The sequence below is a fragment of the Aethalodelphis obliquidens genome, unplaced genomic scaffold (genome assembly GCF_003676395.1).
Source record: "Aethalodelphis obliquidens isolate GAN/ISIS:26980383/991018 unplaced genomic scaffold, ASM367639v1 scaffold121, whole genome shotgun sequence".
NCBI classification, from domain to species: Eukaryota; Metazoa; Chordata; class Mammalia; order Artiodactyla; family Delphinidae; genus Aethalodelphis; species Aethalodelphis obliquidens.
The window spans coordinates 1,629,179-1,656,270 of record NW_020838065.1 but is presented as its reverse complement, the minus strand read 5'-3'; the positions used below and the strand labels follow the sequence as shown (position 1 = coordinate 1,656,270).

At 46.4% G+C, this 27,092-nt stretch overlaps 1 protein-coding gene across 1 annotated transcript; it reads left to right on the top strand.

The window, feature by feature from the left end:
* Positions 1-1,466: 1,466 nt before the first annotated feature.
* PHYKPL (5-phosphohydroxy-L-lysine phospho-lyase) lies at positions 1,467-27,058 on the top strand. Its single transcript, XM_027098211.1, has 13 exons — positions 1,467-1,561; positions 2,621-2,739; positions 3,893-4,052; positions 7,291-7,365; positions 8,136-8,223; positions 8,301-8,417; positions 9,964-10,046; positions 10,301-10,526; positions 22,620-22,774; positions 23,181-23,270; positions 25,127-25,257; positions 26,275-26,352; positions 26,813-27,058. Exons 1-12 carry the CDS (start codon positions 1,503-1,505, stop codon positions 26,322-26,324), a joined length of 1,353 nt encoding a protein of 450 aa, XP_026954012.1. The 5' UTR covers positions 1,467-1,502; the 3' UTR covers positions 26,325-26,352; positions 26,813-27,058.
* The last annotated feature ends 34 nt before the right edge of the window (positions 27,059-27,092 follow it).

Below are 27,092 nucleotides of genomic sequence, written 5' to 3'. Positions count from 1 at the left end.
AAGCAACCTCTCTTGGTTAATTTGGGAGGAATTTTTTTCATGAATCAAGGTTCAATTCAGCTTTACAATTAAAAGAAAGAAACTTCATTCAGTGTGCAATAAAGAAAAAGTTCTGGAGATGGATGGTGGTGATGGGTGCACGTGAGTGTACTTAATGCCACTGAACTTGTACACTTAAAAATGTTAAAATGGTAAATTTTATGTTTTTTATATATATATATATATATATATTATATATATATATGTTACCACAATAAAGAAACTCCAAATGTTCTTTAATAAATGCCTTAAGCAGGAATTCCCTGGCAATCCAGTGGTTAGGACTCAGTGCTTTCATTGCCAGGGCCCAGGTTCGATCCCTGGTTGGGGAACTAAGATCCCAAAAGCTTCACAGCACAACCAAAAAAAAAAAAAATTCCTTAAGCATTTTACAGTTGTATGGGGGAAAAGATGAAGAAATCAGCAATGAGGGGGTGAAGCAGAGGGCTGAGACTCATGAAGAAGTGACAGGAGCGACAACAGGAGCCTCCCTTTCCCCAGCCTGCCCAGGCCACCCAGCTCAGGCTGCAGTCTTACACCCTTGCTCTAGGGTTCACCGAGGCAGAAAGTCCCAGGAGGGGATATCTCTCTGCTATCCCGGGTTCCCATTCCCTTAGGAGCATTTTCCTCTCACTCCCTGGAATTAAGAGTCCAGCCTCTGCTGCACACTTGCTGTGTGTCTAAGAACAAGCCCTTTCCCTTTCTGAGCCTCCGTTTCCTGGCCATGTATAAGGCTCAGGAAGCCTCCTAACTCTCCTCCCACCTAAACACTGTAAGATTCTCTTAGTGTTGCTATAGCTTGTGTTCACCCTGCCTGGATTCCAGCAGAAGTCCTGGAGGTCACGCCAGGACCTCCTCAGTCAGCTCCAGCAGTGGCCTTGTGCCCTCCTTCTGCCCTTCCTGCTGCTCCTTCACGGGGCTGGGAAGTCCAAGATCCTGCCCCTGGGCTTCGCCTACTTGAGGCCCCAGCTGTGCACCAGGCTGGGTGCCTGTCACACGTTCCCACTGAACGCTTACGGCTCATCCCATTTTATGCACGGGGAAGGCGACTTAGGGACTGAGCTCGAGGCCCCTGCCGAGGCTCAGAGACCCCCCCCTCGAGTGCTGAAGCAGCGGCGGGGTCACTTCCCGGGGAGGGAAACAGCAGCGGCCGGGAGGGCGAGGACCGTGGTGCGTTCCCAGGGCCGGGGCAGCACTAGGCGAGGCGAGCACAAACCCGGCTCCCGCGCGGCGTTGTCTAAGGAACTTCGCAGAGGTGGGGAGCCCGTCAGACTCTTTAGCCAACTTAATTAAGGAACAAACTCGAAACGGCCCACCTGGGGGCGGGGCCGCGGGGCAAACGGTAGCTCCGAGTCGCGGTCTGCCATGGGCGGGGCTTGGGCGGGGCTTGGGCGGAGCCGGGACCACCCCACCCCCACCCCCGACCTCCGCGCAGTGTCTCAGAGCGAGTGCTGGCGGGCGCCATGGCCGCTGATCCGCGCGGGAAGGCCGCGACTCTGGCCCTGAGAAGGCGGCTACTCAGGTACCGAGATGGCGACGCGGTGGGGGGGGCCGCGCACAAGGCACGCACGTCCGGCGCGAGCCTACAGGCCCCAGCCCCCGCGGCCTCGCACGACCTATCCCTGTTCCGGCGCCTCTGGCCCCTGAGACCCCGCCGCGCGCAGCCTGTCTCGGCTGTCTTATCCCGCGCCTCCCCCGCAGCGTCTTATCCACCCCCGCAGCCGGGCTCCTGGGAGGACCTCGCCCAGTGGTGGCCCGCCCTCCGGACCTGGGCCCGGCTCGAGAGTGACCCAGGAAGGGGCTGAAAGTCCAGACGAAGGGTAGGGTGGGGTGTCGGCTCACAGGCAGCCTTAGAGAAAGTCTACCCTTGACCTGTGTCTGAGGGGCTGTCGGTGGGACGTGGGGCATGAGGCAGCCTTGGGCTAGAGCTTGGGGCTGGCCCCCACCAGGGCAGCAGGCTTGGAGGGCAAGGACTTGTTTAGGGCCGAGAGCCAGCCACCAAATGGTGGTGCCCTCTTCACTCATCCCAGCAAAGAGACACTGCCTTAGGGAGCCCGTGTGGGTCTGGAGCAGCCACCTTTCCCGGGACCCGAGCGACTCAATGGGCACATGTGGGAATGAATGAAGCCACATAGCCTTAAAATAACTTAAACAATTTGTTTTTGTTTTTTGCGGTACGCGGGCCTCTCACTGTTGTGGCCTCTCCCGTTGCGGAGCACAGGCTCCGGACGCGCAGGCTCAGCGGCCATGGCTCACGGGCCTAGCTGCTCCGCGGCATGTGGGGTCTTCCCGGACCGGGGCACGAACCCGTGTCCCCTGCATCGGCAGGCGGACTCTCAACCACTGCGCCACCAGGGAAGCCCAAGAAACAGTTTGTTTTAGCAACTTCTTACCCCATCCTTTTCTCCTTTCCAGCCACCTGTGGAGTGGGGGAGGGAGTGGAGGCAGGGACGCAACAACTTGCCCTTCAAGTTTTTGTCCTTTCCAGAAACTGGGAAAGGGTAGGGGGAGGCCTGTGATGGGTGGATTTCTCCCTTCCGGTCTTCAGACATGGCTGTCCATTCGCTGTCTGTCCCCACAGCAATTCCTGCAGACTCTTTTTTCCTGAGGATCCTATTAAGATTGTCCGGGGCCAAGGGCAATACATGTATGATGAACAGGGGGCGGAATACATCGATTGCATCAACAATGTGGCTCACGGTCAGTATCATACCTCAAGATGGGGCAGGAAAGCATGCCAACACTGTGAACCTGGTCCAAGGGTGAACCTGAGGTTCAGAGAGGTACAGAGAACTCAGGTTCTGCTTAGCCAGCATCCATGTGCAGAGGAGACCCGGTCTTTCTGGGGTAGCTGTAGAAGTTTCCAAGCAGTAGCTCTGCTAAATCAGCAGGAGTCAGAGACCTAAATCTAAGGGTCCACTTCCACTTGGGACTGATAGTGAGCTCAGAGAACAGCAGTCGGCCCAGCCATGGCCAGCAACCCAACAGGACCCTGGCCGAGCCCTGGCAGTCATGGCAAGGCTTCAGCCCATGTGATCATCTCAGGTCCTGGATAAGGAAACTGAAGTAGGAATTTAGTTATCCAGTTGAGGCCACCAGAGCTGGTGGAAGGAAAGGGAGTTCCAGACTGCCTGGGTTCATATCCCTGTCCTCCACTTGCTATCTTTGTGGCAAGTTTAAGTCTCTGTGCCTCGGTTTGCTCATCTGCAAAATGAACATGATAATACTTGGTATGCACCTCCAGATGTTTTGGGGGATTAAGTGGGTTAATTCATGTAACTTGCTTTGAGTGTGCCTGGCACTTGGTGAGCACCCAATCATCTTCATTCTCTTATCATAATCCTTGGCCATTGGCCATCATTACTTCCAGCCCCCCTGCCTGGTGAAGTCAAGCCACTGACGACACCCCTACCCCTTGTCCATCCCCCATATCCCACACCCCTGTCTTTGTTGAGCAAAAGGCCTCAAGAAGCTTCCTAAAGAGTATAGGTTTTTATAAGTATATGTATAACTGATTCACTTTGTTATAAAGCAGAAACTAACACACCATTGTAAAGCAATTATACCCAATAAAGATGTTAAAAAAAAAAAAAAAGAGCATAGGTTTTCGAGATCAGGTTTCTGCCAGAGAACTTTGCCTTCTGCCAGAATCTCAGGGACTCCTTTCTAGGTCTCCCTTTCCAGACTGGCACCTCTGTCTCACCCCCTCTGTCTTCAGACTCCCGTCTTTCCTCTGTACCTCTGCCTCTATAACTGCATCTCCTTTAGTTGGGTTCACAGATTGGGGCTGGGAGAGGCCCGGAGGGATTGGCTGAGTGGGGCCGGCTGTGTGATGGAGGTGGCCCTCTTGCAGTTGGGCACTGCCACCCTCTCGTGGTCCAAGCAGCACATGAACAGAACCAGGTGCTCAACACCAACAGCCGGTACCTGCACGACAACATCGTGGATTACGCACAGAGGCTGTCCGAGACCCTACCGGAGAAGCTCTGTGTATTTTATTTCCTGAATTCTGGGTAAGTGCACTGTGGCCAGCCCCCAGCAAAAGGATGAGACAACGATGGAGAGATTTGCTCACATGGGCATAGCATTGTGTAGCCGACGGAGTGTGGGGAGAGGCAGCCCTCAGTGGGCCAGGCACCCACGCTTCCTAGCTGCAGGCCCCACTGCTTCTCTGTCAGATCCACTTTCCTGTTCTCTTTGTAAGGAGTGCCATTACCTCTCTTATAAGATCATTGTTGGGGCTTACCAAGGTAATATGTTCCTTTATTTCTGCTTTATGCATACACAGGCACAGTGCTGGGAGCTACAGCCAAAATCCCTGCTCTGTAAGGAACAGAAACATCAAAGATGCTTCAAAGAAATACAAAATTACAAAGAGGAATCATTGTCTGGAGGAAAACTACAGAGAATAATGAGGCATAGAAGCAGTGGGGTGACCTAGCCTGCTCTGAGAGGGTCGGGGAAGGCGTCCCTGAAGAAGTGATGTTAGGCTAAGAGCTGACTAGGGGATAGCTAGATGAGGAGGAAGGTAGGGTGCTGCCCGCTCCATTGGAAGTGTTCTTGTCAAGGTCACCACATGGAACAGCCTGTACAGAGGTCCTATGGCAGGAAGAATATTTGCACCCCAGCGCACTTGAGCTAAAAGGCAGCCAGTGAGGGAGGGCAGAGGGTGGGAGCCTGGGGACACTGGGGAGGGAGGCAGGGCCCATCACCCAGGGCTTTATTGGTCAAGTGAGGAATCTGTGTATCCCAAGAGCATTGGGAAGCCATCAGAGGGTTTTAATCAGGTAAGTGATGTCATCAGGACTGGAGGAAAGCAAGAATGGACACCATTAGGCACCAGTTTAGTGACCGGTGATAGGTTATGCTACACTGGGAGTAGCAGTGGAGGCAGAAATGGCAGATGATGGCGTGTACACAGAACCAGCCCAGTGTGCCTGGGAGAGAAAAGTACAGAGAATTATGAGGCATAGAAACAGTGGGGGGACCTGGTCTCTTTGCTGCCCTTGTCTTCCTGTTTCTCAGTAATATTGACAGTTACCACTCTCTCTGGTCTTGCTTCCAGAACATTTCACGCTTCTTGTTTTCTGCCAGCTTCTGGCCACTCCCCCTGTCTCCTATGCCAATTCTTCCTACTCTATTCCTCAGGGCTGGTCCTCTCTGAGCCCTCTGCCTTCCTTACCTCATCCATTCCCATGTATTACATATCATCCACATGCTGGTGACTCCCAACTTTGTATCTTTTTAAAATTTATTTATTTATTTGGCTGTGCCAGGAATTCGTTGCAGCACGCGGGATCTTCATTGCGGTGTGCAGGATCTTTAGTTGCGACATGTGAGATCTAGTTCCTTGACCAGAGATCGAACCCGGGCCCCCTGCATTGGGAGTGTGGAGTCTTAACCACTGGACCACCAGGGAAGTCCCCCAAATTTGTATCTTAAACCCAGATGTTTCCCATGTGTTCCAGCCTCAAGGTTCTAACTGCCCACTTGACTTTGGAACAGGTCTAACATCACCTGTCCAGAAGACATCAGGGGTTGATCATCAGGTTTCCTTGGTGGCGCAGTGGTTAAGAATCCGCCTGCCAGTGCAGGGGACACGGCTTCTATCCCTGGTCTGGGAAGATCCCACATGCCGCAGAGCAACTAAGCCCATGAGCCACAACTACTGAGCCTGTGCTCTAGTGCCCACGAGCCACAAATACTGAGCCCGCATGCTGCAACTACTGAAGCCCGCATGCCTAGAGCCCATGCTCCACAACAAGAGAAGCCACCGCAATGAGAAGCCCATGCACCACAACAGAGTAGACCCCGCTTGCTGCAACTAGAGAAAGCCCGTGCGCAGCAACGAAGACCCAATGCAGCTAAAAATAAATAAATAAATTTATTTTTAAAAAAAAGAAAAGAAAGAGTTGTCTTCGCTAACACCTGGTGTGGGACCATGGCACTGGCTCTCCCTGACATTCTCAGGCACCTACCCCAGACTTTCCCAAGAAGACCGGCCCTCCCTCACCCTATCTGTCCTGGCAAATGGCAGCACCGTCTGCGCCTCTGCTCAAGGTAGAAACGCACCCTCCTCCCAGTCCTGCATCAGGCTTGCTTTGTCTGTCTCCAGGTTGTCTCCTAACTCCATTCACCTCTCTCTGTCTGCGTGGTCACCACCTGCTCTCACCTTCGTGTCCTCCTTCTAGGTCTCCTCACTTGCACTTTAATTCCCTTCTACTCCATTATATACACAGAGAGGCTTCCTCCTCATATGGGAGCTGAATCATGTCCCTTCTCTGATTAAAACTTTTCAGTAGCTTCACATGGCACTGAGAAGAAAATCCAGGCTCCTTCTGCAGCCCTGCCTATCTCCCCACTTCCTCTCTCATGCTGCCCCTGGCCTCCCTTGTCTTCTTGTGGTTCCCTGAGCAATTTTCCTTCACAAGGTCTTTGTGTGTGCTGCTCACTCTGCCTAGAAACTTCACCCTCAGGACTCTACAGGTGTGGCCTTCGTCTGTTCTGGCTGCCGTAACAAAATACCGTAGACATGGTGGCTTAAACAGAAATTTATTGTCCCACAGTTCTGGAAGTCAGAATCCAAGATCAAGTTGCTGGCAGATTTGGTTTCGTTGAGTCCTCTCTCCTTGGTTGCAGGTGGCCACCTTCTCACTGTCTTCACATGGCCTTTCTTCGGAGCATGCACACCCCCGGGTGTCTCTCTGTGTGTCCAAATATCTTCTTACAAAGAGACCAGTTGTATTGGATTAAGGCCACCCAGATGGCCTCATTTTAACTTAATCACCTCTTTAAAGGCCCTGTCTCTAAATACAATCACATTCTGAGATACTGGGAGTTAGGGTTTCAACACATGAATTTGGGGAGACACGATTCATCCCATAACACCCCTTATCTAAGGTAGGGCCCCACCTGGTTCTCTCGGTACCCTGTGTCCATTGTAGCACTTACCAAATGATCATTCTGTCTTTGTTTTTTGGCTTTCGTGACGCATAGTAGAATGTAAGTTCCAGGAGGGCCAGAGCCTGCCTGTTTTACTTACTATTTTCGCCCCCAGCTCCTAGCACATTGAAGGCATTTGATAAATGTTTACTGAATGAATAAGTGAATGACTAATGAATGGTGTCCTAAGAATCTTCTTGCTGCTGGAAGGGCTCTTCCTTCCCTCCAGGTTTCTCTGTAGAAAGCAGTTATCCTGGAGGGAAAGCCCTTGGATAGCTGTCCAAGCAGTATCCACTTTTTCTGTCATAGGTCAGAAGCCAACGACCTGGCCCTGAGGCTGGCGCGCCAATACACAGGACACTGGGACGTGGTGGTATTAGATCAGTAAGTGCCATTTCCAGAAGCGTGGGCCTGCTGCTTATTGGGGATCAGTGAGGCTCTGATTTTGGGTGCCTTGGGCAGGAAAGATGAGGGGCCTGGGCCTGGAGAGGATCATGAGGACCTGGCCACAGAGACACCCCCCACACACACACCAGGCGGCTCTTTCCCCCGGGTGTCTCTTCTGTGGTGGCAGCTTCTGGGGAGCAGAGAATGCTCTATAAGGTGGTGAGAGTTGGTCCCACATATTAGGTATTAAAACTGTTGTAGGGACTTCCCTGGTGGGCCAGTGGTTAGGACTCTGCACTGCCAATGCAGGGGGCGCGGGTTTGATCCCTGGTCGGGGAACTAAGATCCCACATGCCGTGTGGCACGGCCAAAAGATAAAAAAAATAAAATTAAAAAATGTTCCAACAGTAGCTCCCATTGTACTGAGTATCTGCTGTGCACAAGACCCAGGCCCAGGGTTAGAGCATTATCACATTTAAGGTTCATTACAACCATGAAGGAGAAACACCACCACCCCCAACTTTACAGAGGAGGGAACTGAGCCCAAAGATTTTAACGATTAGCCACCGTTACATAGCTAGTAAGTGGCCTTGGAGGAAGGCTTGCTGACTCCAAGGCCTGTGCTCGTTCCTGGCCCTAGGACTCAGGCTGTGTCTGAAAGGTTGGTCTTCCCTGAGTGTTTCCTGAGGTGAATAGACAGTTGTCAGGGCCAGGCCAGGGAGTACATGCCACCTGGGTCTGAGCCCACTCTCCCTTCTCCTTCCCAGTGCTTATCATGGTCACCTGAGCTCCCTGATCGACATCAGCCCCTACAAGTTCCGGGACCTGGATGGCCAGAAGGAGTGGGTCCACGTGGTATGCACTGCTCAAGTGGGCAACAGGCCGGTGCTTGCGCCTCAGCCTGGATGACATGGTGCTGTCACTCCCCACAGGCACCTCTCCCAGACACCTACCGGGGCCCCTACCGGGAGGACCACCCCAATCCAGCTGTGGCCTATGCCAGCGAGGTGAAACGTGTGGTCAGCAGCGCACAGGAGAAGGGCAGGAAGGTAACCACATCCACGCAGGTCTGGTCCAGCAAACAGCAAATGTTGCCAGCCCTGGACTGGATCTTGGGAACCCTGAGAGAAATTGGAACCAGGGCCTGCCCTTTGGGAGTCTAGTAGAGGGATTAAGTGCTCAGCAGAGAGTTTAGGTAGAGATATGTCCTGGGCGTTACTGGACTCCAGGGGCCCAAGCTGGGCTGGGGTGTGTGTGATGGTGGGTCCGTGGAGGGGGTGCTGCCTGATTTTAGTAATACAAGGTGAGTAGGAGTTAGCCATTCAAGGCGGGGTCGGGGTAGACAAGGAAAGGCATCCTCAACAGAGCGGCGGCCTGTGCAGGAACCATGTGAGTATGGGGCCAGGCTGAGCCGGCAGGAGATGAACCTAGAGAAGCAGGCAGGACCATAGGCCCGTGGACTGCAAGTGCCCCTTTAGCTGAGGGGCTAGAGGCCATGGGAGACCTTTATAGAGTTTTATAGAGTTTTAAGAGAGAAGGTAATAGGACCAGGGGATGCAGTTGAATGGGGCCAGTCTGAGGGCAGGTGACGTGAGGAGGCCCTGTTGGCCCGAGTGAGCAATGGGGAGACCCACCCAGGGCAGCGTAGTAGAGATGGATTGTGGGGCAGAGACAGGAGAGATATGTCATACCCTGGAGGAGCAGCAGCCAGTAGAGGGGAGGCAGCTGGTGATTGGTATTAGGGCTCTCTAGAAGGCTTTGCTGAAGGAGTGACAGCTGAACACAGGATATATAGCAAAGACAGGCCAGAAAGGTTGGCAGAGCCAGATCCAGGAAGCCTGGCCCATGCATTTCCGATGCTCTGCACCTACTTATATAAAACCAAAAAAGAGATTCCTGTGGTGGCAGCATGGGTGGGTGACCAGTTTCCCACCCCGTCAGTCCTTCCTTCATCCCAGCAGTAGCCTCTGAAGCAGCTCCAAGGCAGAACACAGTTTGGAAGTCATTGCTATAAGCAAAAGGGTCAGTGAAGGGTTTTAAACAGGACAGTGATGAGCTCAGTGTCTACATTGAGGCATCACCCTGGTGGCCAGTGGAGGATGGATTGGAAGATGTGTCCAGTTAGAAGGCAGGAGGCCAAGGCAGAAACTGGCAGGTCTGCCAGGAGGCAGGAGTATCCAGCGGGGAGGGGAAGGAGTGGGTGCGACAATGTTACAGGGATAGAGTCAGAGGCTGTGCTGACTGACAGATGAAGAAGGAGGCTGGATCAAGGATGGGGCCAGATTTCTGTCCTAGTTGGGAGGGATGGGACTCACCATATGGGAGAAGGGAAGGAACAGGCTTATGGGGGAGAAGTCTGGATTTCATCTGGAGCATGCTAAGTACAGGGGGTCTGAAGGCATCCAGGTGGTAAGAATTGGTTCAAGGCCTGAAAAAGCTATGTCACAGACCCTCAGGTGTGATGTGGAGCCCAAAGTGGGGGCACAGTGCGGACAGTAACTCATCATGTTTGGAGCCAGCACTGAGCCAGCATCAGCGGACGCGCTCAGCTTGCAGCTCAGCCCCTCCGCAGTGCCATTCCCTTCTCCTCCACAGATTGCAGCGTTCTTTGCTGAGTCTCTGCCCAGTGTGGGAGGGCAGATCATTCCTCCTGCTGGCTACTTCCCAGAAGTGGCAGGGTGAGTAGGTGGGAGAGGCTGCCCCAGGGTGGGGTTTGCCAGCCTTTGTTCCAAATTCCAACCTCAGCCTGGCAATTCCTGCCAGAATTGTCAGACAAAGCCCCTGAAGAAATAGTGGCTCCAAGAAGGCCAGCTATCTGCATAAGGTCCCCACCTTACTGTTGGCAAAGCCAGAATTCAGAGTCCCAAGACCCAGCTCCTGGTCTCCTCCCTCTCACCACAGTCCCCCATCAGCCGTGTGTCCTCTGCCACAGGCACATCCGCAGGGCCGGAGGGGTCTTTGTTGCAGACGAGATTCAAGTGGGCTTTGGCCGAGTAGGCAAGCACTTCTGGGCCTTCCAGCTGCAGGGGGAAGACTTTGTCCCCGACATTGTCACCATGGGCAAGTCTATTGGCAATGGCCACCCTGTAGCCTGTGTGGCCACAACACATGCTGTGGCGAGGGCATTTGAAGCCACCGGCGTCGAGTACTTCAACACGGTGAGTGAAGGCTCCAGGGCCAGGAAGCACCATGGTGGCTTCTGTACAAACAAGGCCACTACTACTCACTAATTTTTTTGTAAATATAGTTGTTTTATCGTAAATATTACAGTAAATATAAATAGATATAACCCATATAAACAAAAGCTCGTTGGCTTCCTCACAAGTTTTTGAGAGTGTAAGGGAATTCTAAGACCGAAAGTTTGAGAACCACTGCACTATCATTCAATTCTAGTTTTTTCAAATCTTTTTGTTAACTTCTGACTTACTGCCACTTATTCTTTTGATACTTATTCTGTAAAATGTGTTGAGGTGACCTGGTACGTGATTGTTCTACATGTCCTACATGTCCTACATGTTCTACATGTCCTTGTTCTACATGTCCGTGGGTTCTCTAAATGTTGTTTGCCAGACTCCCTGAATGTCTCTTAGGTCACACTTGTTAATTGTGTTGTTTGAATCTTCTGTATTCTTACTGGATTTATTTTTTTCCTACTTAACCTATTAATAATTAAGAACTGTGTGTTTAAATCTCACACTATGATGAAAAATGATCAATTTTTTTCTTGTAATACTGTTAATTTTTGCTTCATATATTGTGAGGCTGTTAAGTAATATATATACTACTTAATAATATTAAGTAGTATATATATATACTTTTGAGTTTTTTTGGCCACACTGCTTGGCTTACAGGATCTTAGTTCCCCGACCAGGGATTGAATCTGTGCCCTCGGCAATGAAAGCATGGAGTCCTAACCACTGGACTGCCAGGGAATTCCCAGTATATATGGTTTTTTTTTCTGTATGTTCATTGGGAATTGAATCTTTTTCTTGATTGAGGTATAATTGACATATAACATTATATTGATTTCAGGTGTACAACGTAATGATTCAGTACTTGTGTGTGTGTGTATGTATATATGTGTGTGTGTGTGTGTATATATGTGTGTATGTGTATATATATATATATATATATATGGTGATCACCACGATAATTCTAGTTAACATCCATCACCATACATGGTTACAATTTTTTTTTTCTTATGATGATGAGAACTTTTAAGATCTGTTAGCAGGTTTCAAGCATACAATACAGTATTATTAACTACAGTCACTATGCGTCCCTGGGACTTAATTATTTTATACCTGAAAGTTTGTACCTTTTGACCCCCTTCACCCATTTTGCCCACCCCCACCTCTGGCAATCACCAATCTGTTCTCTGTATCTAAAAGTTCAGGGTTTTTGGGGTGTTTGGTTTTTGGTTTTCTTAGATTCCACATATAAGTGGAATCATATGGTATTTGTCTTCTCTGTCAGATTTATTTCACTTAGCATAATGCCCTCAAGTTATGAAAGCATCTTGTTGCAAATGGCAAGATTTCCTTCTTTTTTAGGGCTGAATTTTATATATATACATTCCATTCATCAATCAACAGACACATATCTTGGCTATTGTAAATAATTCTGCCATGACTGTAGGGGTGCAGATAGCTCTTTAAGATAGTATTTTCAGTTCCTTCAGATAAATATCCAAAGTGGAATTGCTGGATCACATGGTAGTTCTATTTTTAGTTTTCTGAGTAACTTCCACACTGTTTTCCATAGTGGCTGCACCAATGTACATTCCCACCAACAATGCACAAGGATTCCTTTTTCTCCACAACCTTGCCAGCACTTGTTATTTCTGGTCTTTTTGATAATAGCCATTCTAACAGGTGTGAGGTGACATCTCATTGTGGTTTTGATTTGCATTGCCCTGACGATTAGTGGTGTTGAGCACCTTTTCGTATACCTGTTAGCCATCTGTATGTCGTCTTTGGAAAAATGTCTATTCAGATTTCTACCCAATTTTTAAAATTTTATTTATTTAATTTATTTATTTTTGGCTGTGTTGGGTCTTCGTTGCTGTGTGCCGGCTTTCTCTAGTTGCGGCGAGTGGGGCTTCAGTAGCTGTGGCACGTGGGTTCAGTACTTGTGGCTTGTGAGCTCTAGAGCACAGGCTCAGTAGTTGTGGCGCACGGGCTTAGTTGCTCCGTGGCATGTGGGATTTTCCTGGACCAGGGCTTGAACCCGTGTCCCCTGCATTGGCAGGCAGATTCTTAACCACTGCGCCACCAGGGAAGCCCCTCTACCCAATTTTTAATTGTATTGCTTTGTTTTTTGCTACTGAGTTACATGAATTCTTTATATATTTTGGATATTAGCTCCTTATCAGATACATGATTTGCAAATATTTTCTCCCAGTCAGTTGATTGCCTTTTCATTTTGTTGATGATTTGCTGTGCAAAGCTTTTTAGTTTTATGTAGTCCCACTTGTTTATTTTTGCTTTTGTTACCTTTGCTTTCAGTGTCAAATCCAAAAAATCATTGCCAAGACCAATGTCAAGGAGCTTACCGCCTATGTTTTCTTTAGGAGTTTTATGATTTCATGTCTTACATTCAAATCTTCAGTCCATTTTGAGTTAATTTTTTGTGTATGGTGTAAAATAGTGGTCCAGTTTCATTCTTTTGCATGTGGCTGTGCAGTTTCTCAAGAATTGAGTCTTTTATTATATGGAGTAATAGTTTCCATTCCTAATAAGGTTTTTGGTCTTAAAGTTTATTTTATCTGATATTATAAAGCTAAGTCAGCTTTCTTTTGACTATCAATTACCCAATGTATTATTTTCCACCCTTCTATTTTCAACCTTGTGTGCTCATGCTTTAGGTGTATTTCTTTTAACCAGCATATATCTAGAATTTGGGTTTTTGACCAAATCTGTTAATATTTGACTTCAAAGTAATGACTTTCAATTTAACGTAACTATTGATGTATTTAGGCCTGTTGCTAGCATCTTAATTTATAATTTCAGCTTACCATACTTTTCTGTGTCTTTTAATCCTTCCTATTTTATTTAAGTATCTGTATTACAAGTATTTCATCCCAAATTCCTTTCACTGGAAGCCTTTATGTTGCAAACCTTCTGAGGTCTTCTGTGCCTAAGGGTATTTGTGTCAGGCCCTCATATTTAACTATTTTAGCTAAAAATAGAATCTAGGTCCTAGTTACTGTAAAAGTATATTCTAGGGACTTCCCTGGCTGTCCAGTGGTTAAGACTCCACGCTTCCACTGCAGGGGGCACAGGTTCAATCCCTGGTCAGGGAACTAAGATTCTGCATGCCATGCAGCAGGCCTAAATAAATAAAGTCAGTGCTGATGGATTCATTTTTTTTAAAAAGTGTATTCCATTGTCACCTTGCATGCAGTGTTGCTGTTGAAAACGCTGAAATCACTGATTCTTTTTTAGTTGAGATATAATTCACGTATTATAAAATTTACTCTTTCAAATACAAATTCAATGGTTTTTAATTCAAGTACAATTCAATCTTTTATAGTATACTCACCAAGTTGTTCAGCCATTATTACTGTCTTAATTTTCATTGTTGTACATTTTCATCACCCCAAAAAGCAACTCCATACCCATTAGCAATCACTCCCCATTGCCTTTTCTCTACAAGTACTGGCAATCACTAACGTTCTTTCTGTCTCCATGGATTTGCCTGTTCTTGACATTTCACATAAATGCAGTCACACAATATGTGACCTGTTGTGTCTGGCTTCTATCACGTAGCATAATGTTTTCAAGGTTCATCCATGTTATAGCATGAATCAGTCTTTCATTCCTTTTTATGAATGATTAATGTTCCATTGTATGAGTATACCGTGTTTCATTTATCCATTCTTCAGTTGATGTTTGGTTGTTTCCCCTCCTTGGTTATTATGAATAATGCTGCAGTTGACCATTCAGTGTAGATGTTTTTGTATGGAATGTGTTTTCAGTTCTTTTGAGCGTATACCTTACCTATGAGTGGAATTGCTGGGTCATATGGCAACTCTTAAGTTTAACTTTTTGAGGAATGACAAAGTTTTTCCAAGCAGCTATACCACTTTACATGCAACGTATGAGGGTTCCAATTTCTCCATATCCTCTCCAGCATTTATTTTCTCTCTTTTATTATAGCCATCCTAGTGAGTGTGAAGTGATATCTCATTATGATTTGCATTTGCCTGATAGCTAGAGGTGCTGAGGTATATATACACATAGCTAGAGGTGCTGAGGTATATATACACATACACACACATATGTATGTGTATATATATATATATATCCCATTATATGTGCCATATATATTCCAAAGAATATATCCTTTGCAAATTTTTTAATTGGGTTACCTGTCTGTTTTTGCTGCGTTGTAAGCATTCTTTTTTTTTTTTTTTTTTTTTTTTGCGGTACGCGGGCCTCCCACTGCCGTGGCCTCTCCCGTTGCAGAGCACAGGCTCCGGAGGCGCAGGTCCAGCGGCCATGGCTCACAGGCCCAGCCGCTCCGCGGCATGTAGGATCTTCCCAGACCGGGGCACGAACGCGTGTCCCCTGCATCGGCAGGCAGAACACTCAACCACTGCGCCACCATGGAAGCCCTGTAAGCGTTCTTTATGTATCCTAAATACTAGATTCTTACCAAATACATAATTTGTAAGTATTTTCTCCCATTATTTGAGGTGTCTTTTCACTTTTTCGGTAGTATCCTTTGAAGCACAGAAGTTTTTAATTTTGATGAAGTCCAGTTTATTTTTTCTTTGGTTGCTTGTACTTTGGAGTCATAGCTAACAAACCATTGCCTAATCAACGGTCAGAAAGATTTACACCTCTGTTTTCTTCCTAGAATTTTATAGTTTTTATTGTTATATTTAGGTATTGGATCCATTTTGAGCTAGTTTTTAAATATGGTATGAGGTGGGGTTACTTAACTTTGCATATAGATATCCAGTTGTCCCAACACCTTTTGCTGAAAAGACTGTTCTTTATTATATCTTATCCCATTGAATCGTCTTGGCACCCTTGTCAAGAATCAATCAACCAGGGCTTCCCTGGTGGTGCAGTGGTTAAGAATCCGCCTGCCAATGCAGGGGACATGGGTTCAAGCCCTGGTCCAGGAAGATCCCACATGCCACAGAGCAACTAAGCCCATGCGCCACAACTACTGAGCCTGCACTCTAGAGTCCACGAGCCACAACTACTGAAGCCCGTGTGCCACAACTACTGAAGCCCGCGCACCGCAACAAAGAGTAGACCCCGCTCTCAGCAACTAGAGAAAATCCGTGTGCAGCAGCGAAGACCCAATGCAGCCAAAAATTAAATAAATGAATTAAAAAAAAATCAATCAACCATAAATGCATGATTTTTTTTTTTTTTTTTTTTTTGGCTGCATTGGGTCTTAGTTGCAGCACACGGGATCTTTGTTGTGGCATGCAGGATCTTTCGTTGCAGCACACAGCCTCAGTAGTTGTGGTGCGCATTTTCTAGATCTAGCACGTGGGCTTAGTTGCCCCATGGCATGTGAGATCTTAGTTCCAGTTCCCCAATCAGGGATTGAACCTGCGTCCCCTGCATTGGAAGGTGCATTGGATCCTTTAACCACTGGACCACCAGAGAAGTCCCAAATGTATGGATTTAATGGTTTATTTGTAAACTTCCAGTTCTGTCCCACTGATCAAAAATCTATCCTCCTGCCAGTTGCACACAGTCTAGACTACTATACTTTGTAGTATGTTTTGAAATCAGGAACTGTTAATCCCCCAGTCTTTGTTCTTCTTTTTGAAGATTGTTGTGGCTATTCTGGGTCCCTTGCATTTCAATATGAATTTTCATAATCAGCTTGTCAATTTCTACCAAAAAAGCAGCTTGGAGTCTGATAAGAGATTGCATTGAATCTGTAGATCAGTTTGGAGAGTATTGCCATCTTAACAGTACTAAGTCTTCTAATCCATAAACATGAGATATCTGTCCATTTATGGAGGTCTTTGTTTTTCAATCATGTTCATAATTTTCATTGTAAAAGTCTTTTTCTTTTTTTTTTTTTTTTTTGGCCACACCACATGCGGGATCTTAGTTCCCTGATCAGGGATTGAACCCACACCCTCTGCAGTGGAAGCGCAGAGTCTTAACCACTGGACCTCCAGGGAAGTCCCTGTAAAAGTCTTGAACTACTTTTGTTAAATTTACTCCTAAGTATTGTATTCTTTTTCATGCTTTTATAAATTGAATCGTTTTTTTCATTTCACTTTAAGATTCTTCATTGCTGGTGTATAGAAATACAGTTGATTTTTGGATATTGATCTTGTATCATGCAGCCTTACTGAATGCATTTATTAGCTCTAATAGTTTTTTATAGATTCTGTAGAATTTTCTGTGTACCAAATTATGTCATCTGTGAATAGAAATGGTTTTCTTGTTCCTTTCCATTCTGAATGCCTTTTATTTCTTTTTCTTGCCTAACTGCCCTAGAACCTCCAGTACAATATTGACTACAAATGGCAAGAGTAGACATCTTGTCTTCTTCCTAATCTTAGGGGAAAACATTCAGTCTTTCCCTGTTAAGTATAATATCAGCTGTGAGTTTTTCATAGAAGCCTTTTATCAGGTTGAAGAAGTTCCCCTTTTTTCCTAATTTTTGAGAGCTTTTATAATGAAGGCTGTTGGGTTTTATCAAATGCTTTTTCTTCGTTTATTTTAAGGATCATGTGATTTTTTTTGTCCTTAATCCTATTAATATGGTTTATTACATTATTTGATTTTCACATGTCAAACCAACTTTACATTGCTGAGATAAATCCCATGTGATCATGGTGTATAATCCTTTTTATATGTTGCTAGATTAAGTTTGCTATTTTAATTTTTGAGGATTTTTACATCTATGTTCTTAAGAGATACTGATCTATAGTTTTCTTGGGATATCGTTGTCTGGTTTTAGTATCAGGGTAATACTGGCCTCAAAGAATGATCCAGGGGCTTCCCTGGTGGCGCAGTGGTTGAGAGTCTGCCTGCCGATGCAGGGGACACAGGTTCGTGCCCCGGTCCGGGAAGATCCCACATGCCGTGGAGCGGCTAGGCCCGTGAGCCATGGCCGCTGGGCCTACATGTCCAGAGCCTGTGCTCTGCAACGGGAGAGGCCACAACAGTGAGAGGCCCGCGTACTGCAAAAAAAAATGATCCAGGAAGTGTTCATGCCTCTTCTATTTTCTGGAAGACTTTCTGAAAGATTGGTAATAATTCTTTCAACATTTTGGTAGAATTCACCAGTGAAGCCATCTGGTTCTAGGCTTTGCTTTGTGAGGATTTTTTTTATTATTAGTTCATTCTTTTTACTTGCCACAGGTCTATTCAGATTTTCTATTTCTTCTCGAATCAGTGTCAGTATTTTTTATCTTTCTAGGAATTTGTTCATTTCATCTAAGTTATCTAGCTTGTTGACAGACAGTTGTTCACATTATTCCCTTATACTTCTTTTTACTTGTATAAGATTGGCAGTGATATGTCCTTTTTCATTCCTGATCTTAGTAATTTGACTCTTCTTTTTATCTTGGTCAGTCTGGCTAACGTTTGTCAATTTTGTTGATTTTCTCAGACAATCAACTTTTGGTTTTGTTGATTTTTTTCTATTGTTTTTCTATATTTCTATTTATTTCCACTGTAGCCTTTATGATTTCCTTTATTTTTGCTTTAGATTTAGTTTGCTCTTCTTTTTTATACTTTCTTAAGGTGGAAATATTCATTTGAGATTTTTTTTTAACAGAAGTATTTACAGACATGAAGTTTTCTGTAAGCATTACTTTTACCACATCCCATGAGTTTAGGTATGTTGTGCTTTCTTTTTCATTTATCTCTAAATATTTTTTAATCTCCCTGTGACTTCTTTGACCCATTGTTTGTTTAAGCATGTTATTTAATTTTCACATTTTTTTTAGTTTTTCAGTGTTCTGTTATTTATTTCTAGCTTCGTTCCACTGTGGTGAGAAAGATACTTTCTATGATTTCAGACTTTTAAAATATATTAACACTTGTTTTATAGCCTAATATATTGATATATAGTCTATCCTGTAGAATGTTCCATGTGCACTTGAGAAGAGTATTTATACTGCGTTTTTGAAGTGGAGTGTTCTGTATATAGCTATTAGATCTAGTTGGTTTATAGTGTTGCTCAAGCCTTCTACTTCCTGGTTGGCCTAGTTGTTTATTATTGAAAATGAGAGACTGAACTCTCCAACTGTTCTTATTGAATTCTGTAGTTCTCCTTTCAGTTAATTTTTTGCTTTACTTATTTGGGGGCTCTGTTGTTAAGTACATATGTATTTGTAGTGGTTATATCATTTTGATAGATTGACTCTTTTATCATTATGTTTTCCTGTGTTGCTAATAGCAATTTTAATCTTGCAAGTCTTTTATGTCTGATATTACTACAGCCACACCAGCTCTCTTGGTTACTGTTTGCATGGCATACCTTCACTCTCTTGCTTTCAACCTACTTGTGTCTTTACCAGTGCTCTTTATTTCTTCATGTGGATTTGATTTACGTCTGATGTCGTTTCATTTCAGCCTGAAGAAATACTGTTAGTATTTCATGTAAAGTAGATCTGCTGCTGACAAATTTTTTCAGTTTTTTCATTATCTAGAACTACCTTAGTTTCTCCTCTTTTTCTTTTCTTTCTTTCTCCTTCTTTCTTTCTTTCTTTCTTTTCTTTCCTTTCTTTTTTATTCTGCACCATGCATCTTGTGGGATGTTGGATTTTAGTTCCCCAACTAGGGATTGAACCCGGGCCCTTGGCACAGAATCCTAACCACTGGACCACCAGGGAATTCCTGTCTCCTTTATCTTTGAAGGATACTTTTACTTTATAGAGAATTATGGACTGACAGTATTTTTCTTTCATCACTTTGAATAGGTCATCCCACTGCCTTCTGGCCTTTAGGGTTTCTGATGAGGAATCAGCTATTAATCTTGTTGAGAATCTCTTGTACATGATGAGTTGCTTCTCTCTTGCTAATTTCAATATTCTCTTTGTCCTTTTTTTTTTTTTTTTGAGTTATAATTGACAGACAACATCATATTAGTTGCAGGTGTACAATATAATGAGTCAATATTTGTATGTATTGCAAAATGATAACCACAATAAGTTTACTTGACATCCATCACCATTAAGTTACAGTTTTTTTTCTTGTGATGAGAACTTTTAAGGTCTACTCTCTTAATAACTTTCAAATATACAATACAGTATTGCTTGTTTGTTCTGGCAGCGCTGTGCAGCACATGGGATCTTAGTTCCCCGACCAGGGATCAAACTCAAGCCCCCTGCAGTGGAAGCACAGAGTTTAACTATTGGACCACCAGGGAAGTCCCCAGTATTATTAACTATAGTCACCATGCTGTACCTTACATCCCTGTGACTTATTTACAACTGGAATTTTTTTACCTTTGACGACCTTCACCCATTTACCCACCCTCTTGTTCTTGTCTTTTAGCACCTTGGCTATGTTTTGTCTAGGTATGAAACTTGTTTATTCTACTTGGAGTTCATTGAGCTCCTTGGATGTTTAGATTGTTGTTGGGGTGTTTTTTTAGTCAAATTTAGTAAGTTTTTGACCATTGTTTCTTCAGATATTCTTTCTGCCCCTTCCTCTCCTTCTGGAATTCTTATTTGCATATGTTGGTATGCTTGTGTCCCACAGGTCTCTGAGGCTCTGTTCATTTTTTTTATTCTTTTTTCTTTCCGATTTTCAGACTGGACAGTCTCAATCAACGTATCTTCAAGTTTCCTGATTCTTTCATCTGCCTGATTAAATCTGCTGTTGAGCCTCTTAATTTTTCATTTCAGCTACAGTGCTTTTCAACTCCAGACTTTCTATTTAGTTCTTTTTTATAATTTCTATTTCTTTATTGATCTTCCAAATTTGGCAAGACGCCATTTTCATGCTTAGCTTTTAATTCTTTAGATATGGTTTCCTTTAGTGTTTAAGCATATTTATAATATCTGATTTAAAGTCTTTGTCTAAAAAAAAAGAAAAAGTCTTTGTCTAATAAGGCCATCATCTGGGCTTCCTCCATAACAGTTTCTGTTGATTGTATCCACACCCCCCACCACCACCACCCCATATATGGGCCATGCTTTCTTCTTTCTTTTCATGATTCATAATTTTCTGTTGAGAACTAGACATTTTTAAATAATATAATGTGGCAACATTGGAAATCATTTTCCCTCCTCATGGTTTGTTGTTGATGCTTTTTGTTGTTGTTTGTATATTGCCTTTTCTGAACTAGTTCAGAACAGATAACTATGTTATCTATTATGCTAGTTCAGCATCTTGGCCAGGCCACAATTCTAAACCAAAGATGCTATGGGTAGAACACACGACCTCTTAACGAGTTCACAGTTGATAATAATATGCAATAAATAGCCTCAATCCATCCCCTGTGTCCATCCCACACATAATTTGCTTTGGACATATCAGAAAGCTGCCTCACAGCAAATCACCTAGGAAGCTTTTTATGATCACAAGTACGAGGTTCTGCAAGCAAATTTTCAAGATGGTCTACAGGATACCGCTGCATACCCATTAGAATGGCTGCAATTAAAAACTGCAACAGGGCTTCCCTGGTGGCGCAGTAGTCAAGAGTCCGCCTGCCGATGCAGGGGACACGGGTTCGTGCCCCGGTCCGGGAAGATTCCACATGCCGCAGAGCAGCTGGGCCCGTGAGCCATGGCCGCTGAGCCTGTGCTCCGCAACGGGAGAGGCCACAACAGTGAGAGGCCCACATACCACAAAAAAAAAAAAATGCAACAATTCCAAATGTTTTTGAGGATGTGGAGCTACTGGGATTTCATAGACTAATGGTGGGAATGTAATATGGTACGACTTTGGAAAACAGTTTCACTTTTTTATATAGTTAAATATATATTTATCAAGCCGTCCAGCAGTTCCACTCCTAGGTATTTACCCAAGAGAAATGAGAACGTATGTTAACAAAAAGACTTGTTATAAATGTTTATAACAGTTTTATTCGTAAATAGCCCCAAATCAAAACAAGCCCCAAGGTCTATCAACAGGAATTTGGATAAACAAATTGTAGTGTGTCCATATAATGGAATACTATGCAGCCATAAAATGAACAAACGACCAATACACACAACATTATAGATGAATTTTAAAAACATGTTGAGCAGAAGCCAGGCACAAAAGGTTACATATTTTGTGATTCCATTCACATGACATTCCAGAAAAGGCAAAACTATAGTGACAGAGTCAGTGGTTGCCTGGGCCAGTAGTGGATGGGAGCACAAGGAACTTTGGGGAATGCTGGAAATGTTTTGTATTTTCATGGTAGTGGAGGTTCCACAGGTAGATACATTTGTCAAGTCACACTGAACTACATACATTTTAAATATATGCAGTTTATTGTATGTAAACTATACCTCAATAAAGTTTTGTGGTTTTTTTAAGATATAGTTTAAAAAAAAAAAAGATGGTCTGCAGGAGACCCCTTCCTTCTGACTTTCTGCAATGCAGGTCCTCAGACACCTGCAGGGCCAGGTGGAGGAAGTGAGTCAAAGCACTCAGGGTGCCTGAAGGGGACAGGTAGTGCCAATGTAGCCAGATAGGCTAGGTTTGTTTTAAGTCAAACATATTTTTGTGTTAAGTCTCTTCTTAAGACATTAGCACCTAATTCAAAACTTTTAATTATGCCACACAAGCCAAACACAATGAATCCTCAGGCCGCATTTGGCTCACAGGCAGCTTGTGGTCTGCGCCCTAAAATCTGCCTTGGGCTCAGCCAGCAGAGCTGTGAGCTGGAACCACAGAGTGACTTTTCCTGGGTGTGGCTCTGGCATGCTGCTCTTGACCCTCCTTGAAAGAGGTGATGGGCAGTGCAATGCAGTGGGTCTGGGTCCAGTCCATGAGATGGGGCCCTGAAGCCTTTTGACAAAAAACAGCTGTGTGGGAATGCCTAGTACATCCTCTCCTCTGATTTTTGCATGTTCTTGGGGATCCTATTACTTGGCCTGGATTACAGTCACATTAGCACCTGGAAAGATGGGACAACCCATGGGGGACTCAGAAGAACCCCATTTACTGCCCAGCATGCTGAGCCCTGAGGGGTTCAGGCCTGTGCTCATCACTGCCTTTGCACTGTGTGTGGCAGTTCTGCTGCTCTTCACAGTCCCTGAGGCATGGCCCACTCTGCTGAGCATCTGACATGCTCTTTGTCGCCTGGCTCAGTTTGGGGGCAGCCCAGTGTCCTGCGCTGTTGGGCTGGCCGTCCTGGATGTCTTGGAAAAGGAGCAGCTGCAGGCTCATGCTGCCTCTGTGGGCAGCCTCCTGATGGAGCTCCTTGGACAGCAGAAAGCCAAACATCCCATCCTTGGGGACATCAGGTGAGGCTCAGGGTAGCAGTCACCACCTCCCAGGGGCCTGGTGTGGTTCCTTCATTCACTTCATCACCACCTGGGATGGTGGGAACTTTTATCTCCACTCTGCAGAGGAACTGAAGCACCTACAGGTGCTACTGCCCAAGATGGCACCTCTGGAGGGAGGAGGGGGGTGAAGCCAGGATCAAACTTTCCTCTAGCCACATTGAGGGCCCCTCACCATCACAGTTACTTCCTGGAACTGTTTTAGCACCCTCCAAGGGTTCCTACAGCTCTCAGCCTCCCCAGGAGGCAGAGGTGCAAGCCCTGGTGGGCTTTCTGACAGGGGCTTGGCTGAGGCCCAGGCAGAGGGTGAGAGCAAGGACCATGGTCCCTCAGGCCTGGCCTCCTGAGATGTCACCTTCTGCTCCAGGGGCGTTGGGCTCTTCATTGGTGTGGATCTGATCAAAGATGAGGCCACAAGGATGCCAGCAACCGAAGAGGCTGACTATGTGGTGTCCAGGTATTTTTTCTTGAAACAACTTGTTTCTACAGCCCTGACTGGGAAAGAGCTCCCCTCTTGCCTCTCCCAGGCACGCTGGGCCCACACAGGGTTGACTGAAGGAGGTGGCTTTTAGCCTCTGGGTTAGAGGGCTGCCAATCTGTGCACCCCTTTGACTGGGCTCTGCGGACAGAGAAAGCGGCCCCATCAGCTCTGTACCCAGTGCCTGGCAGCAAAGGCTTCAGATGGGTGCGGTCCGTTCCCAGCCTGAGCAGACACTTATGCCAAAAATGCCAAAGCTGCAGAAGCTCTCAGACCCAGGCAGCCCCAAGGCTGCATTTCATAGCCCCAGGCTGCCCGAGGGAAGCAGCTTCTCCAGAGCCATACCTGAGGCTGTGGCAGAACCAGACTCTCCATTCCTAGAGGGTTTTCAAATAGGACTCCTGTTCCTTGTCTGGGTGGGGAGTGTCTGGATGACTCAGCATCTCAGGACTCAGGAGCCCTCGCTCCCAGTTCTGGTTCCCATGTTCTTTCACTTGAACCCCAGGCAGGACCCAAGCCGCAGGACCCTTTCCCTTCTTGTTTCGTTACTTCCTTTTTATTTCCATTCCTCACTCCTACCTCCTTCCCCCACCTTGGAAAACCCATCTAGTGTTTGATGCGTGTCCTTATTCAAGTTGTGAAATGTGTGTCATTCTGTTTCGAATTCACGTAAACAGTATTGATGTAAAAATCGTTCTCCCCACACGTTTTTTGAAGCTGACCCCTCCTGCGTGGCTGCCCAGCCCCTGCCTTCTCTGTGCTGGTTGGGCACATCCACCAGCTCACCCACCCTTTCCCCCAGGGAGCCTCAAGACTCAGAAATTCAGGATGGTCTGTGGGAAGGAGAGAGTCAGATCCTCAGCCAAGCCTGACCTCCTCCACCTTACAACCACCCCTGTGGTTTCTCCAGTTCAGTGAAGAAACAGGAACCAGGTGGAACGGTGTTTCAGTGGCAGTCACCCTGCTAAAGGCAGAGCTGGATTTAAAGTCCAGAACCTGATCTTTCTAGCACAGATGCTGTCAGTGCCAGGAAGACTGGGATGCGAGAAAGGAGCCAGAGGCAGGCTGAGGACACCCTGCTCCTGACAAGACTTACATAAAAGGAATAAATAAAAAAGAATGAGAGTGGGGGGTCAGAGAGAGTGTAAATACAGTCACATCAGACCCCTTCTCTCAGAGGCCAAAATACCTTCCTAGGTTAAAAGTGTAAATGTGGAATATTAAAAACAATTATTAGATACCAATGATGATGTTAAATAACTTCCAAAAAGAACTGGAAATTAAAACTGGATAGTCCTGTCTGGGGTTACAACATAACCTGGGGGCAGAGTAGAGAAAGGGTTGGCAGGGAAGTTAGAAGCTAGGTGAGGGCTCCATGGGTTCACTGTACTACTCTCTTTGTGAATGTTGGACACTTTCCATGTAAAAAGTAAACCATACAATGTCACATAAACCATGTTAAAATGAAAAATGCAAGGACTCTTGCTATCCACATTGTAGCCCCGTGGCCAATCTCGGCTTCAACTGGGGCTCCAGGGAGGGATGAAGCAAGACCCCTGCTTGGGGGTCGGGGGGGTGCAGGCAGCAGGCTCAGGGCCAGATGTAGGGCACCCCAGACAGGGGCCTCTGATGCTGGGCCATAAAGTTGGGCAGGAGTTTGGCAGGGGGTGGCCAGTGCTGTATCCTGGTGGGAACTGGCCTATGGAAGGTTCTGAGGGCAGTGTGGCTGGAGTCGCGCCCACGAGGCCAAAGCCAGGCTGAGGAAGGTCTGAAAGGCCCATGTGAAGTGCCCTTGGCTGGTGGGCAGCAGGCCCTGCTGTGTCCTATCCTTGCAGGCTGAAAGAAAACTACATTTTGTTGAGCACCGACGGCCCCGGAAGGAATGTCCTGAAGTTCAAGCCCCCGATGTGTTTCAGCTTGGACAACGCACGACACGTGGTAGCAAAGCTGGATGCCATCCTGACAGGTGAGCCTGGAGACCCAAGGGGCAGCTGATAACTGTGTCTCTACAACCCAGCCTGGAGCTAGGACCTCCCAGCATGCCCAGGGACAGGGGTGCAACAGCTGAGCCAGGTGTCCTCTGAACAGTGCAGGGAGTAGGGAGCTGAAGTGAAGGCCTCCCCTATTCCTGCCTGTGTCCCCCAAAATCTGAGCCCTGGGTAGATGGGAAATGAGCCACCACCCATCCTGCCTGGGCAGGCACCAGTGTGGCATGCAGGACAAGGGAAGCAGGGCTGGGCTTTTAAGCCCAACTATCGGAACTAGTGGGAGGTTCCATTGTGTCCTTAAAGCCTCCCTGAGATGTAGGTGGCAGTAGCTTTGCTTTCTTCAGCTGCTAAGTGGCTGAAATGAGATTTGCACCCTGGACTGATTCAACACAAAATGAAATCCCTCTGCACATTCCTTATCATTTAGGAAAGTCAAACTCTCCTCTAAATCCACTTACAAGGAAATCTATAATTACCAAATTGGACACATCGATGCACTGAGGTGATGTTGCATGTACAGAGCTCAGTGGGGGACCCCAAAATAGGCAAAATGCTATCTTCCTGATAGAGATCAGAGCAGCCCAGCTACAACCACCCCCACCCCACCCCCAGGCTATTTCACTGTGGTCACAAGGTCTCTAGAGCTGAGGTCAGTCCCTACTAGACACAACTGGAGGTGGTACGGAACCTGCTGGGGGAAGGGAATGTATTTTCGGGAAGCCTGCGGAGGAAAAGCTGACTGGGCACAGAATTGGCTTGGAGTTACTGTATAGAAGGGACTTCAGTTGAGCCTGGAAGCCTCAGAAAATCTGAGGGCTGGTTTTGTCCTCTTGGGAAATTGTTGCTGACCCTGTGGTGGCCTGTACACATGGGTAAAGGGTGGGACATGGGCTTGGACAGGCCAGTGGGCCCAGTCTCCACACTGCCATCCAAGAAGCCTGGACACTGAAGGCAGAAGTCTTTAGCAGAGGAGAAAGGTTGACCATCTTTTTCAGACATGGAAGAGAAAGTGAGAAGTTGCGAGACTCTGAGGCTCCAGCCCTGAGGCAGCTCTGCTGAGGGGTGTCCTCTAGGTAAGTGGCCTTACTTCTTGTTCCTAGAGAACCAGAACTGGGTTCCTTACCACCTATTTAGTAGCTCCTTCAACATTCTTGTTCCAAGTGATGTCCCCTTCCCACAGGTTAGTTTTAATACTGGGAGGCTCTGGCTGCCTTGGGCTCTCCCCATCCCCCATCTCTGAAAAATCTCCAAAGTACTTAAGTTTGCATTTGATGGCTGAGCAAAGAATATAGCTATTTCCTCCCTTCTCCAGCGGGTTCCTCTACGGGAGAGCTTCTGGCAGGCTTTATCCACCTGCAGCCCCCAGCCAAGTGCTGTGTCTTACAACTAGCTATCTTAGGCCTCAGCCACTAGACTTGGGGTGCTCCAATCAGGCCAACAGATAGGCCCTGCCACAGGGGGCCGTTACAACCAGGAGGGGCACCATCTTGCCCAGATCCAGCTGGCCCTTTGTGTGTCTGCTCTTATCTTTAGGTTCACACTGTCTTTGCTGGGAGAGAGAATCCCATTTCCAATGGCAAGTCAAGACAGGTGTTCCAAGGTGCTCCAGACTCGAACTGCCCTGGGGACACTGGGGCAGTGTCCCCACTGAGGGTGGTAACCCTCACTGTACTGTTTTCACCCCCCTGAACAGCTGCCCCAAATATCTGAGCCACTCCACTTTCTTTAAAGGGGCACAAGTCCTAGGCAGGGCCAAGTCATTAAAGGAAACTAACCAAAGATGTGGAGAGTGTGTGCTTATGCCTGACAGGAT

Bases quoted from the DNA above. Each gene is read 5' to 3' on its own strand.
- PHYKPL (XM_027098211.1), top strand. From the start codon at position 1,503: ATGGCCGCTGATCCGCGCGGGAAGGCCGCGACTCTGGCCCTGAGAAGG. The intron at 8,418-9,963 runs GTAACCACATCC...TCTCCTCCACAG, and splicing joins CACAGGAGAAGGGCAGGAAG to ATTGCAGCGTTCTTTGCTGA. The intron at 10,047-10,300 runs GTGAGTAGGTGG...CCTCTGCCACAG, and splicing joins TACTTCCCAGAAGTGGCAGG to GCACATCCGCAGGGCCGGAG.